General features: G+C 37.2%; 1 protein-coding gene across 1 annotated transcript; it reads left to right on the forward strand.

The window, feature by feature from the left end:
* The first annotated feature begins 7,329 nt into the window (after positions 1 to 7,329).
* Positions 7,330 to 13,461, forward strand: LOC141338960 (TSC22 domain family protein 3-like). Its single transcript, XM_073844574.1, has 3 exons — positions 7,330 to 7,834; positions 8,865 to 8,916; positions 11,735 to 13,461. The coding sequence occupies exons 1-3, from the start codon at positions 7,743 to 7,745 to the stop codon at positions 12,008 to 12,010; spliced, it is 420 nt and encodes a 139-aa protein (XP_073700675.1). The 5' UTR covers positions 7,330 to 7,742; the 3' UTR covers positions 12,011 to 13,461.
* The last annotated feature ends 551 nt before the right edge of the window (positions 13,462 to 14,012 follow it).

Raw genomic sequence — 14,012 nt, forward strand, 5'->3', positions numbered from 1 at the left:
ATTTATTTTGTGTTACCTTAGCCACTGTATTAAATATATACCTGGGGTTGTGTTTGTTTTCTTCTGCAATAGATGAAAAGGAATCAGATTTAGCAGTTTCTACGGCTTTTCCATAGGATAGGGTACTTTCTCGCCATGCAATACGAAATACCTCTATTTTTGTTCTCCTCCAGCTGCGCTCCATTTTCCTGGCTGCTCTTTAGGGTGCGAGTATGCTCGTTATACCACGTCATCGGACTGTTTCCTTAATCTTCCTAAAGGAGCAACCGTATCTAAAGTGCTAGAAAAGAAATAGTGTATAGTTTGTAGTACATCATCAAGTTCTGAGCTATTGGATATGCTGAGGAATTGAGATAATTCAGGAAAATAATTTACAAAGCAGTCTTTTGTGGTAGAAGTGCACTGTCTGGTTAAGCGAAACTCTGGCCCCATGCAGCAAATCATACTTTGTGTGAAAAGGAATAAAAGTTTTGAGAGTTTCACTGCCTCTAGTGTTCATTTCAAATGAAAACAAAATGAATGTCAATCCGCAACTGACCAAACTTTTTGAGCAAACCTGAATGTTTCCCTAAAGATGTCCTTACAAATTCAGATTACGTAATCAGTTGGCTTTCATGATTAATTGAATTTGGTTCTGGGAAATGTTGTAGGAAACAGCATTGACTGGCTAAATCAAGCATAACGTTGACCACTTGGAAATCAGAGTTCAGACGGTGTTAGTGCAAAGGACTCCTTTGTTTTAGATTAGAATTTAAAAGGAAAAACGCAACAGAGCAAAGATTGTATAGCTTATATAGTTCACAATCTGCTTATCTAACACGTAAAGCTCAATAATGTGGCTACATCTATAAATAGCCAGACTTGGGAAATAACAGAGAACTTTGACCTGCATTATATAGTCAAAAATATATACTGCAAATGATTAATGTGTTCTCAACTTGGATGAATGTTTTAGGGAGATATTGTCACTTTATTTTAGATAAAGCTAGTTTTAGGACCCAAGTCAAATCAATGTTTTTCAAGTTGATTTGACCAAAAAATGACTTAAGACTGAGACTCATCAGCATATCCATTCTCATTTTCTTGGTATAACAAAGAATCCTTGCAGATTTAAATAAGCCTTTTAGCTAAGCTACAGCACACACTCTTCTAAACAGCAGGAGGCGCCTGTTGGAGAGCGTGTGGATGGAGGTGGTAACACCGGGTGATCCGCATGAATCACAGGGGCCCACATGACTCCCACCAGCCACAGGAGGTCATTGATTCTAGGCCAGCTGTGTGCGGACCAAAAACATTATGCAACAGCTCAACGAATTAATTAACAGCATCTCTCAAGACCCTGGACTTGTTTACAACAAATGGGTGTTGAGGATGAATCACTCATGACTCTGATTTGGAGCTGAAGGAACCACATGAACTTCAGATGCTTCGCAGGGCATCTGAGGAAAGATTTATGACATTTTAAAGTCGTTCGTGCAGTTTTCTGCGTAAGTGCGCGCTGGGTGAAATTGCTTGATGGTTGCATTTGCGTCTTTTGCAGCATCTTACGCATTCAGCCTGTTTCATAATGTTTTCACAATTTCTGGGGAATGTCTTGAACAAAGTAAATGACTAAACGTAATACCATAAAATGATCATGCAAGTGCAACTAGCGCGCTGTATTTCATGAATTCTCATAGGTCTTTTTAAAAAGAGTTAGAGACCAAAGTTCAAATGTTCATGAGCTAAGTAAATCAAATCATTGTTTTGAGTCCTTTGGGCGACTTAGGTCAAGTCGAGCAATCAGATCCATTTTCGAGTTAAATTCACTGGCTCAATCCATTTGCAGCAATTAATGACTTGAATATCAGTCAGTTAGTCACAAAAAGTTATCATATGACTTCAGAAATGGACTACTGTGATTGTTGGAATGGCCAAGGATTAGCAATCTCCACGTTATAAATGATTGTGCAGACCAAACCGTAGGTCGTAGAGACTTGAAACTTGAAGCGATGGTAGTACTCACACCATCTACAATGTCACCAAAGCTCGCCCCAATTGGCCTGAAGGGGGCGCTACAGCGATCAAAAGTACAAAATCGCTCATAACTCCTAAACCGTCATTCACAGGCTCAAGTGTCTTATGTCAGATGAAATACTTGGCTCAATCCGGGCAAAAACACATGCCTCAGATTTGATAGTGAGCCTGGCGAAATTTTTGGATATTTTGGATTTTTTAAATATCATACTTTCACGAGCTAGTCCTAGGTTTTTGCCTGATTGGAACCAAACCAGTGCAGAAACATTCTCTGGAGAGTGAATATCAATAGGTTAAATAACTGAACTTTCGAGTCGCCGTCACAAAGGTATGCCAAAACATTTGTAAGGGGCAGGGCCACTTTTAGTAAAATGCTTAAAACTCATAAACGTAATGAGGTATCTTCACCAAACTCTAGCTTATGTAAGAGCTCAATATGAGGTCACAGGACAAAAATCTTGGTCTTGGTCCAAAGTGTTGCCAGTGGACATTTCCCAAAAAAAAAAAAAAACATGGCCTCCATTGGCCGATGAAATTTGAGCACCTATTAGACATGGTTAACAAAGGCCGATCGGAACAAAACTTGGTGGGCTTGTTTGACTCGTGGCCCCATAGGTCTGTGAGAAATTTGAAAGAAATCGGCCACTGGGGGTTGTCCAGAACTCCTCATTCTTGACAACTTTGCCTCTAGAACCGCTGCTGTCAATCAAATAGTTTGTTTAATGATTGAGAAGATGTAAAAAGCCTACTTTTGCGAACTAGTCCTAGGTTTTTCACTCAAACTGTAAAAATAAAATACACTGCAGTACAATTCTCTGGACTCTCTAAGTCAATAAAGGTCAATAATTAAAAATGTACTTTTTGGGAAGCTATAATGGGGTCGTTTAGAAAAGGAGCCTGTCTTAATTTATCCAAAATCTTATAAAGCCTAAAGGAAAACTCAAAACTTCACAAAACCTGGTAAGCACACGCAACAGGCGATTATACACAAGCATGTAAAGTTTTAAGGAGATCGGACCACGGTTGGCGTTATAACTTAAAAAAAAAAACATATTTCTATAGCAAATTACTTGGATTTGCCAAAATGATTTTTTAAATCATTGATTTAGGTGGTTATAGGCTTGCTAAACAATGTCTTTATATATATATATAAATATATATTTATGTGCTTAAATACCTTAAAGCACTTGAACCTCGGTAATTGCAACTATATTAGTGTTTTTGTTCTTGTTAATAACAGCTTCAGTTCTCGTTCATTGTAATTGCTGTAATTGCATGAGAAAGAGCGACCAGTATATTCAGAGAGTCTTCTTTTGTGTTTCTCAGAAGAAAGTGACTCATACAAGTTTAGAACGACATGAGTGTTAGTAAATGAAGAAAGAACGATGAAACCGCCGCAATTAAGACCTTCTGAGACCATTTTTGAGGCAGAAGTTAAAGGGATAGTTATCTAAAAAAGAAAATAACCCCATGATTTGCTTACCCTCAAGCCATCGTAGCTGTATATGACTTTCGTCTTTCAGACAAATACAATCAGAGTTATAGAGATTTAGTTTTAGAGATTTGTGTTGAGATTTTCAAGCCCAATAAAGTGTGTCCATCCATCATAAAAAGTGCTCCACTGGAGCAGCACTAATTCACTGCCATTATAAAGCTCGGAAGAGCCAATTTTTCAAATATAATTTCGTCTGAAGGAAAAAGTCACATACACCTAGGATGGCTTGAGAGTTAATAAATCATGAGATCATTTTAATTTATGACTTTAAAACACCAACCAACTTCATTGTAAGGAAGTAGTAAAAGAAACTGGTTTGCACTTAAAATGGAAATATAATTTCCCCAGGTATCGCCTGAATACCCTACAAGTTCAGACTTTTTTTTTTTTTGTACGTGTTTTTTTCCATGTCTACCAATTTTATATTACTAATACCAGGTTCTTTTTCCTAAGAACTGAGTTTCCACCATGTGAGTATTTATACAGCAAGGAGGAAGTTTCAGTTGGAATAGGCTGGAATTCAAGTGTACGTTTAGTTAGTCACGATGCAACATGTTGACATACTTGACGTCATGCGCATAAACCATAATGTGTAAGAATGGAGTAATAAGATATCGTCATGTCAGCAAATGTTGCAAGAACTGCATGACTTACCAACACTTACAACTATTCAATGCTCTTTTGACAAATTCAACTCTTTGATTTAACAAAAAAAGTAAAAAGCACTTGATGTGGTTTCTTCAACTTTGAAAATGACATATTCAGAGGTTTTTTTTTTCCATATTTTAACCAATTTTCCCAGGCGTACTTTAGTTGATATTCAGTTTGTTATTGAAAGATTAGAATCTTAATTCCAAGTTACGAAGCTGCCTCTGCCGAGTCTTTCACTGAATTTTGATCAAGATCGTAATATTTTTAAACATTTCCTTGGAAGTTGAATTCCTGAGAGTCTTTCCTAAAGGTCGTATTTGGGTAAACAGTTTTGAACTCAGCACGTTTTATATAGTCAGCCGGTGTATATATAGACTAACACGCACTATTCTGATGCAACCTTTCTATAGTTGACAACAAGCAGGTGTTGACACCAGTTTAGAGCAGATGCAGTGGACACTAAAGACGACTTGATCCATTTGGGGTTAATTGACGCTTTCACACCTTTTGGGTCTAATTTAAGAGGCTCTTTATGCTAACAACATCCGAGGAATGCAAAAATGCGTATACATTCATACAATTGTTTATCACCAGTCATTTAATAGAAGATTCTTAAAGGATTCACTTTCATAACAACAATGCACAGATCATGCACTCACCCCCTTGTCATCCAAGATGTTCATGTCTTTCTTTCCTCAGTTGTAAAGAAATTTTTTTTTTTTTTTGAGGAAAACATTTCAGGGTTTCTCTCTGTATAATGGATATGAATGGCGCCCCGAAGTTTGAACTTCCGAAATGCAGTTTAAATGCAGCTTCAAAAGGCTGGAGGAAAGGAGGAAGGGTCTTATCTAGCGAAACGATCGGTTATTTTCGAAACAAATTGACAATTTCTATACTTTTAAACCTCAAATGCTGGGAGTTTTTAGACGTACCCTAACTGTATTTACCCGAATCACACGCACACTTCGCATGTGCTGCGCAGAGACGAGACAAGACGAGCATTTGAGGTTAAAAAGTATATAAATTGTCAATTTGTTCCGAAAATAACCAACCGTTTCTCTAGATAAGACCCTTCCTCCTCGGCTGGGATCGTTTAGAGCATTTTGAAGCTGCATTTAAACTGCATTTCGGAAGTTCAAACTTCGGGGCGCCATTCATATCCATTATAAAGAGAGAAATCCTGAAATGTCTTTTTTTTGAGGAAAACATGAACATCTTGGATGACAAGGGGGTGAGTACATTATCTGTGAATTGTTGTTATGAAAGTGAACTAATCCTTCACTATGTCTCTTCACTTTGACAGCACGTTCTTCTCATATCAGATTTGGTTTACTGCCTGAAGGAAGGCAGTAGTTGCCAGATTGTGAAATTTAAAGACAATTGACATGGTTTGGGAGGCACCCATGTTCTGCGGCGGCATGTGTCGGTTTGCATGTACATGTCTGTTTGACGTGCTTGCAGTCCAGTTCACGATCCCTGGTAAGGATAAGGTGAGACAGAATAGGATCTAAAAAGCACATGTGTCCCGGAAAATAAGGTCTTCAGCTTGTTTTTTGTGTCTACGGAGTACCTACAATTAAATTGGAGGCTGGTGACTCTTTGCGGTCATCATCCTAGTATACACTACATGCTTTTTAGTGTGTGTTATATTCATGTTTATCTGTTTAGGGCTTATTCAAATATAAAGAGTCTAAAATTCAATTCTTGTAATTGGTTTTAGGTTTGTGCATGTGCATTTGCATAATTACTTAAATACTGATCTATCTATCTATCTATCTATCTATATATATATATATATATATATATATAGAATATACAGTTGAGGTCAAAAGTTCTACATATTGCATGATCAGCAAAATGTTAATTATTTTAGCAAAATAAGAGGGATCGTACAAAAGGTCACACAAATAATTTGGTTTTTCAACATTTTTGTGTACTTGAACCCTTTCCAACAATGACAATGAGAGATCCATCTCTTCACCCTGAGGACAACTGAGGGACTCGTATGCAAATATTACAGAAGGTTCAAACACTCACAAAGACGATGCATTAAAAGCCTGGGAGTGAAAACTTCTGAACAGAATGAAGACGTGTAGATTTCACCTAAATATCTTTTTTTTTTTTTTTTTTCATTTAGTACTGCCCTTTGGTACCTACAAAAGATACTTAGATGTTTCCCAGAAGACAAAATAAGTAAAATGAACCCTAATCTTCGAATTCAAAAGTTTTCACCCCTTGGTTCTTAATGCGCCGTGTTTCCGTCTGAAGCATCAGTGAGCGTTGGAACCTTCTGGAATAGTTGTGTATGAGTCTCTCAGTTGTCCTCAATGTGAAAAGATGAATCTCAAAATCATAGTCATTGTTGGAACGGGTTCAAATACACAAAAACATGCTGAAAAACCAAAGAATTTGTGGGACCTATAAGACAGCAGGCAGTTGAACTGTCTTTTATGTGAATATATGACCCTGGACCACAAAACCAGTCTTAAGTCGCTGGGGTATATTTGTAGCAATAGCCAAAAATACATTGCATGGGTCAAAATTTTAGATTTTTCTTTTATGCCAAAAATCATTAAGAAATTAAGTAAAGTTCATGTTCCATGAAGATTTTTTGTAAAATTCCAACTGTAAACATATCAAAATGTAATTTTTGATTTGTAATATGCATTGTTAAGAACTTAATTTGGACAACTTTAAAGGTGATTTTTTTTGCATCCTCAGATTTCTGATTTCAAATAGATGTATCTCAGCCAAATATTGTCCTATCCTAACAAACCATATATCAATAGAAAGCTTATATATTGAGCTTTTCATATGTATACATCTCAGTTTTGTCAAATTTAACCTTATGACTGGTTTTGTGGTCCAGGGTCACATATGTGTATGTCTTATTCAGGTCAGTACTAACTCAAAAATAACACGCATTTTGTACAAACCCTCTTATTTTGCTCAAATAATTTACATTTTGCAGATTCCACACGAGGCATGTTAACTTTTGACCTCAACTGTAGATGAAATAACTAAGTTTTTTCACTTATTTATTTTTAAGACGTACATTCTGCTCACCAAGGCAGCATTTGTCTGTTAACAAACGTAGCAAGACTCTAATATTGAGAAACATTGCTACAATTTAAAACAACTGTTCGAATGTGAATTTCCAGCATCTTCAGTTTGACATGAGCCTTCAGAAATCGCTCTAGTGTGTTAACTAGTCAAATCTTCACGACTATTTCCTCAAATGTTTGCTTTGAATGCATTCAAAAGCCGTCTGTATGATTTATATGCCATATAAACTTTAACAAGACAACTCACAAACAATCGCAAATGACCCAACACAAGCAGGATAGACATTAGACAAGACGACGGAGTTCAGTTCAGTCAGCGTTGTTGATCGCTTTGCGCATGCGCGGCTCCCCTCTAAAAATACAGAAGCGTGTAGAGAGATCGGTGATATGTGACTCCGCCTCTCTTTTGCGTCACTCGCTGCCACGCCTCCCTGAGCGAGCTCAGATTCCTTAAATCCTGGAGAGCGCCTTTACTACTAACACTCTTCTGTATCTGAGACTAAACGATTGCCAACATGCGCTGCAAAATGAGTTATTGCCTGCCTTACTCTCCTGGATCCTCTCCTACATATTCTGGGAGGTTGTTATCATACAGAGGACGATGCAGGTGAATGTTATTAATTTATAACGATTTAAAACGGGATGCCTTTTTATTTTTAGAGGTAAACTCTTCGAGTTGTGCGTGTGCATTGGTTGTCTTTTCAATTTATGTATCTATGTACACGTAAATATGTTTTAATGTGATATATTATTGTATTAGATTTGTGAATATTGGGTTTTGATGCAGAATTAGCCTAAGGACATGTCACATACGCCGCGTTCCAGTACCGCGAACTAGTTGCATTCATGAATATGAACACATCTGAACACTTGTAGTGCACGTTAGATTGTATGTTTATACTTATTATTTTGCATGAAAGGTGTTTATTAAGCTTAGTATGACTATTCAATACGAGTTTATGTTGAAGCCTCGAGTGTTTTGATTGTGCGCTGGATATATAAGAAGCCGTTCACAGCGTTATTGCGCAACAAGCAGGAACGCAAAGGAGTAAAACAGAACTCGAGGCTCTAGAAAGGGTTTTAAAAAAGATGTAAAGTGTGTAAACGCAGCGTTTATGGAACAAAACGCGAACCAGCGGCATGACCCGTGTTTTCATTGATGAAAAATAAAATAAAAAGAACGCGTTCTATTTGAACGGCAACTAAGTGTATCAAAGTGCGTAAAATCTTTATTATTTTCTTCAGTTTCTCTTTGGTTTTTGTTAATAATGTCTAATTTCTGTTTGACAGTTCTGTTTTAAATGTTTGTATCTTGCAATAGTTTTGCATCTTAATTCTTCTGTATTTTTCAACGCGTAATGGAATATAATGACAGGTTGTTTTGAAAGTGGACAATGTGCATGCCTGATTTCCATCTTATCTCTCAGAGCTCAACACGTGTAGGATTTTATGTGATACTTGCTGATAAGCGTAACAAGGAAATGTCATCTATATTTACCTCCTCAGTTTGTTGGAATTATGATTTAACGATATGATGTAACGTGCCTGACAGGACTTGAATATTCCTCAGAAGAGATCCCAATGTAAACACTTCTTCTTTTTTTTTTTAAAGCACCCTCTTTGTTTTCTTTCTGCAGTGCCTCTGGCGCCAGCGTCGTGGCCATTGACAACAAAATAGAGCAAGCTATGGTGAGTATTTTATTCTTAAATGCATTAATTAAGTTCTAAGTTAAATAATCATTTTGATGTTTTTCTTGGGGCATGAAAGAAAAAAATCTATAAAAGAAAAATATGTCAGACCTTTGTTCATCGAAACACAAATGAAGATATTTTTTATGAAATCCGAGAGCTTTCTGACCCACTACCCACAACTCAAGGCCCAGAAAGTTAGTAAGGAGATCATTAAAATCGTCCATGTGACATTATTCAACCGTAATGCTATGAAGCTACAATAAAACGCAAAGAAAACAAAAATAACTTTGTTCAACAAATTCTTCTTCATGCACATGCATTTCATCAAAAGTATCCATGGTTTGTACAAGATTAAGCTTAAAGTGCTTATAGTACTTGACTTTTTGAAATGTAAGGCCTGGAAAACCCTTGAAAATAGCAGTGTTCCCGAAGAGGTGCTTGAAAAGTGCTTGAATTATTGAAAGACAATGCATCTATGAAATAAGTGCTGCTTTAAATATTGAAATGTCTATGATAACTGATGAACATGATAAATTGAACATTTACTTGAATGACTGAACGCTTTCAACTGTCACCGACTGAACTGCAGTGCTCAAACTATTTCAAGTATAGGGAATTAAACCACAAACGATTCTAATTGCACAATATTTCCATCTAACGTGCATTTTGAGGTGCAGCTCGTCATGTAAATGCAAGTGTTTTCACTAGTTAGTAAACCGGTTAACTCACCTAACCGGTGTCGGTCTTCTTTAGAATTGAAATATTGCTATTCTATTTGTAAAAATCAAACTTGTTTTTGCTTATTTCAGTTAATGTCGTAAAACTAGCTAGCTAACCCAGTTGTAGTACCGACAGTGTCGTGTAAACATGGCTGAAGACGCGAAAAAGAAACAGAAAAACCGAATCAATTGAGTGAGTCATTTACACTGGAACCGCTGCGATTCATTTAAACTTGTGACTTTGATCCTTCAGTTTAAACAATTCACTATAAAAAACTAGATTAAATTAAAAGAGCTAGTTATTTTCGATTTTCAATATTGCTTATGATTTTTAAAAAGCACTTAGAGTGATGGGTGAAACACAGCTTTTCGAAACTCTGAATCAGTTAAACCACTGCATCGCAAAATGATTCACTGTTTCGAGGCGCTCCAATCAGATCGCAAATCATTTGATTCAGATCGGGACTTCAAATCATGTATCGCAAATCAGATTTCAGAGCGGGGGTCGTAAATCATTTTAATTTAAATTGGAACTTAAATAATTTGGTTCAGATCAGTACTTCGGTTCAGGTTTGTGAATAATTAAATTCACATCGGGACTTTGGAGCACGGATCGCAAATAATTTGATTTACATCGGCATTTAGGTTCGGCTTCGTAAATAATTAGATTCAGATCGGGACTTCGGTTCGGGTTCATGAATAATTAGATTCGGGTCGGGATTTCGTCATACGGATCGCAAATAATTTGATTCACATCGGTACTTTGGTTTAGCTTTGTGAATAATTTGATTCAGATCAGAACTTCGGAGCACAGATCATTTGATTTAGATCTGTACTTAATTTGATTTAGATCAGTACTTCGGAGTGCGGATCATTAAATTCAGATCGGTATTTAATTTTTTTTTAGATCAGAACTTCAGAGCCGCGGATTGCAAATTACTTGATTCTGACCAGTACTTCGGTTCGGGATCGTAAATAATTAGATTCAGATCGGGATTCTGGTTCAGGTTTGTGAATAATTAGATTAAAATCAGGACTTCGGTTCGGCTTCGTGAATAATTCGATTCAGATCGAGATTTCGGCACACGGATTGCGAATAATTTGATTTACACCGGTACTTTGTTTCGGCTTTGTGAATAATCAGATTCAGATCAGTACTTCGGAGTGCAGATCATTTGATTCAGATCGATATTTAATTTGATTTAGATCAGAACTTCAAAGCCGCGGATTGCGAACACATGATTCAGATCGGGATTTCGGTTCAGCTTTGTGATTTAATTAGATTCAGATCAGAACTTCAGAGCCGCGGTTTGCAAATAACTTGATTCAGACCAGTACTTCGGTTCGGGATCGTAAATAATTAGATTTAGATCGAGACTTCGGTTCAGTTTCGTGAATAGTTGGATTAAGATTGGGACTTCGGTTTGAGTTCGTGAATAATTAAATTCAGATCGAGATTTCGGCACACAGATTGCGAATAATTTGATTTACATCGGTACTTTGGTTCGGCTTTGTGAATAGTTAGATTCAGATCAGTACTTCGGAGTGCGGATCATTTGATTCAGATCGGTATTCAACTTGATTTAGATCAGAACTTCAGGGATTGCGAACACATGATTCAGATCGGGACTTCGGTTCAGCTTTGTGAATAATTAGATTCAGATCAGAACTTCAGAGCCGCAGATAGCGAATAACTTGATTCAGATCAGTACTTCGGTTCGGGTTCGTGAATAATTAGATTCAGATTGGAACTTCACTTCGGGTTTGTGAATTAAAAGATTTAGATCGGTACTTCTGAGCACGGATCGTGAATCATTTGATTGAGATTGGTACTTCGGTTCGGGTTTGTGAATCATTTTGTGTATTAAATGATTTGCGATCCGCGCTCTGATGATTTGCGAATCAGTTCGGAACTTCGGTGCGGGTTTGTGAAAAGTCTTAATTTCACAATATCTGTGTGAAAATATCTTAATTTGCATTCTGAAGATGAACGAAGGTCTTTCAGGTTTGGAACGACATGAGGATGTGTAATTAATCTAAGAACTTAGATTTGAAACATCTCACTGACCACCGTTGTGCTCTTCTCCTCCTTCCAGGATCTTGTGAAAAGCCATTTAATGTACGCCGTGCGTGAGGAAGTGGAGGTCTTGAAGGAGCAGATCAAGGAGCTCTATGAGAGGAACTCAGTTCTGGAGAGGGAAAACGCAGTATTAAAATCTCTAGCCAACACTGAGCAGTTGACCCAGCTCACTACTACTCAGTTTAACAACCTGGGAAACACTTCGCCCCAACAGACGGCGGTCAACGCCATCCTACAGGAAGGAAGCAAACTCGTGGCCTTGCCCCCGCAACCCAACGTGTCCACAGCGTGAAGACCTTACATTGCGGGACTAGACGAAAAAATACACTCTGCAGTTGAGATTTGGTTTCCAGTCGTGTTTGCCACTTGCGGAGAGCCATGCTTCGTTATATACGTGCTGCTTGGCTTTCCCAGTATTAGACAATCATTTTGGGAGAAGCAAAGTTGGCTCCACGATGGGTTTGGCGCAGACGAATGCGAGAGAGTTCTGGAAACGGAAAGCAACTACCATGGAAAGCTTGGGAGTCTTTCGTCTCGTCTGTTTAGTTTTACTGTTTGCATATATTTATTAGAGGGCTGCTATTTTCATAATGTAAATGAACAATGTAACAGAGGTCTATTATATAAATATATATATACAGGAACCTTCTTTTGGTTTCTGAAGTGTAAAATACTTGGCAATAATGTCCCCATGGCACAGTTCCAACACTAAAAGTGATTCAACAACATTGCTGATACACAGTCCTGTATAGTCGAGTTGGTTCGGGGTTGAATGTATATGTGTATAGATTGTAAAGTATTAAAGTATAGCCAGTTGTACAGGTGAGCGGCAGTTATCAAGTATTTTTCTTTCGGATTTTGTTAAGTATATTTGCCCTTAAGTACTTAAATTCTGGTATTTTCAATTTGGGATGGGGGACGAAGCTGTGAATTAGTTTGTACAACATGTTTGTAACCAAAGAAGAAAAGCTGTGTACATTTGTTTTGTAACGACGCACATTTTCGTGTTTGTTCGCTCGCTCGCTCGCACTTCGATTTTTTTCACACTTTGTCACCTTTTGTTTCTGATTAGCATGTTCTGCATGATCTGTCAGACTATTTTCTTACCTCATGTTTTTATTCGTCATAATTTAAGCAGTCTGTGAACGATGTTTGATGGACGGTGAAGGGTGATTTTTTGGAGGGAAAAACCTAGCAACGTTAAAAAAAAACATACAAACAAACGAGCCATCTGTTTTCATTTGCATGGTGTTGTAGACTTGACATACCGACAAATGTTTATTACATTGCAAACAATGTACAAAATTTGTATTCCAGGTGTAGTTTACACTGATTACTATTACAGAACGATATAATAAAACAATCATCAAAACAATAATCAAATCAAAGCCGCAAAAGTGTTCACAGATGTCATTTATGTATAGGGCATGTCCTCTGTTTTTAATGTCTTTTGTGCCTCTTGTATTCTATGGATGCAGCAATCAGGTTTATTTTTTTTGCCCAGTTTGAGCCAAACGGAAATATTGTACAATCACTGTACACATCAGTCTTTTTTTTTTTAAGGTTTGCTTGTTTTTCTTTTTTTCGTTGAAGGAAATGTAGTATACAAGCAAAATGTATTGTACTTGATCACTGAGCCTTTGAAAATATCTTAAAAAATACCCTTGTAATGTGCTGTTTTGAAAAGTTTAGTTTTCTGTCAGAAATAAATTACTGTTCCATCGAGAACTAAAGCATTTTAAATGTTTTGTTGTGTTCTTGTGCGTAACTCACTCGGGTTTCACACACACTTAGCTACTTATATTTGGATGTTACATGAGATAAATGAAAAAGTATACAGACCAAGGACGATAACTATAATGATGTATTGTTATACCAATTACAATATAACAACGATAGCTTTGGAATCATATTTTTCGGCTGAAGAACAATAAAATCTATTACAGCCAATCAGAATCAACATTCTCAAGCAGTGCAATACAAGCGCCTCTGCCTTTGCGAGTAGACACGCCCCCTTACTGCTGATTGGTTACAAGTGTGTTTCAGTGCTGGGTTCGATCCGCTTTCAACAGCGTTTCTCAGAAATCACTTACTGCACCTTTAAAGTGGCAGTTGACAAAACTAGCATCTGTTTATAATAAACAGAATGAAAAACAATGGAAAAGTAGCGCAGTGGGAAAACGGCCCTTAGAAGGACAGTTCAGTCATTAATTACTTGACCTTGTGCCATTCCAAAGTGGTAAGAACTTCATTCATCTTCAGAACACAAATTGAGATATTTGTAATGAAATCCG

This window comes from Garra rufa, chromosome 7 (assembly GCF_049309525.1).
Source record: "Garra rufa chromosome 7, GarRuf1.0, whole genome shotgun sequence".
Classification (NCBI taxonomy): Eukaryota; Metazoa; Chordata; class Actinopteri; order Cypriniformes; family Cyprinidae; genus Garra; species Garra rufa.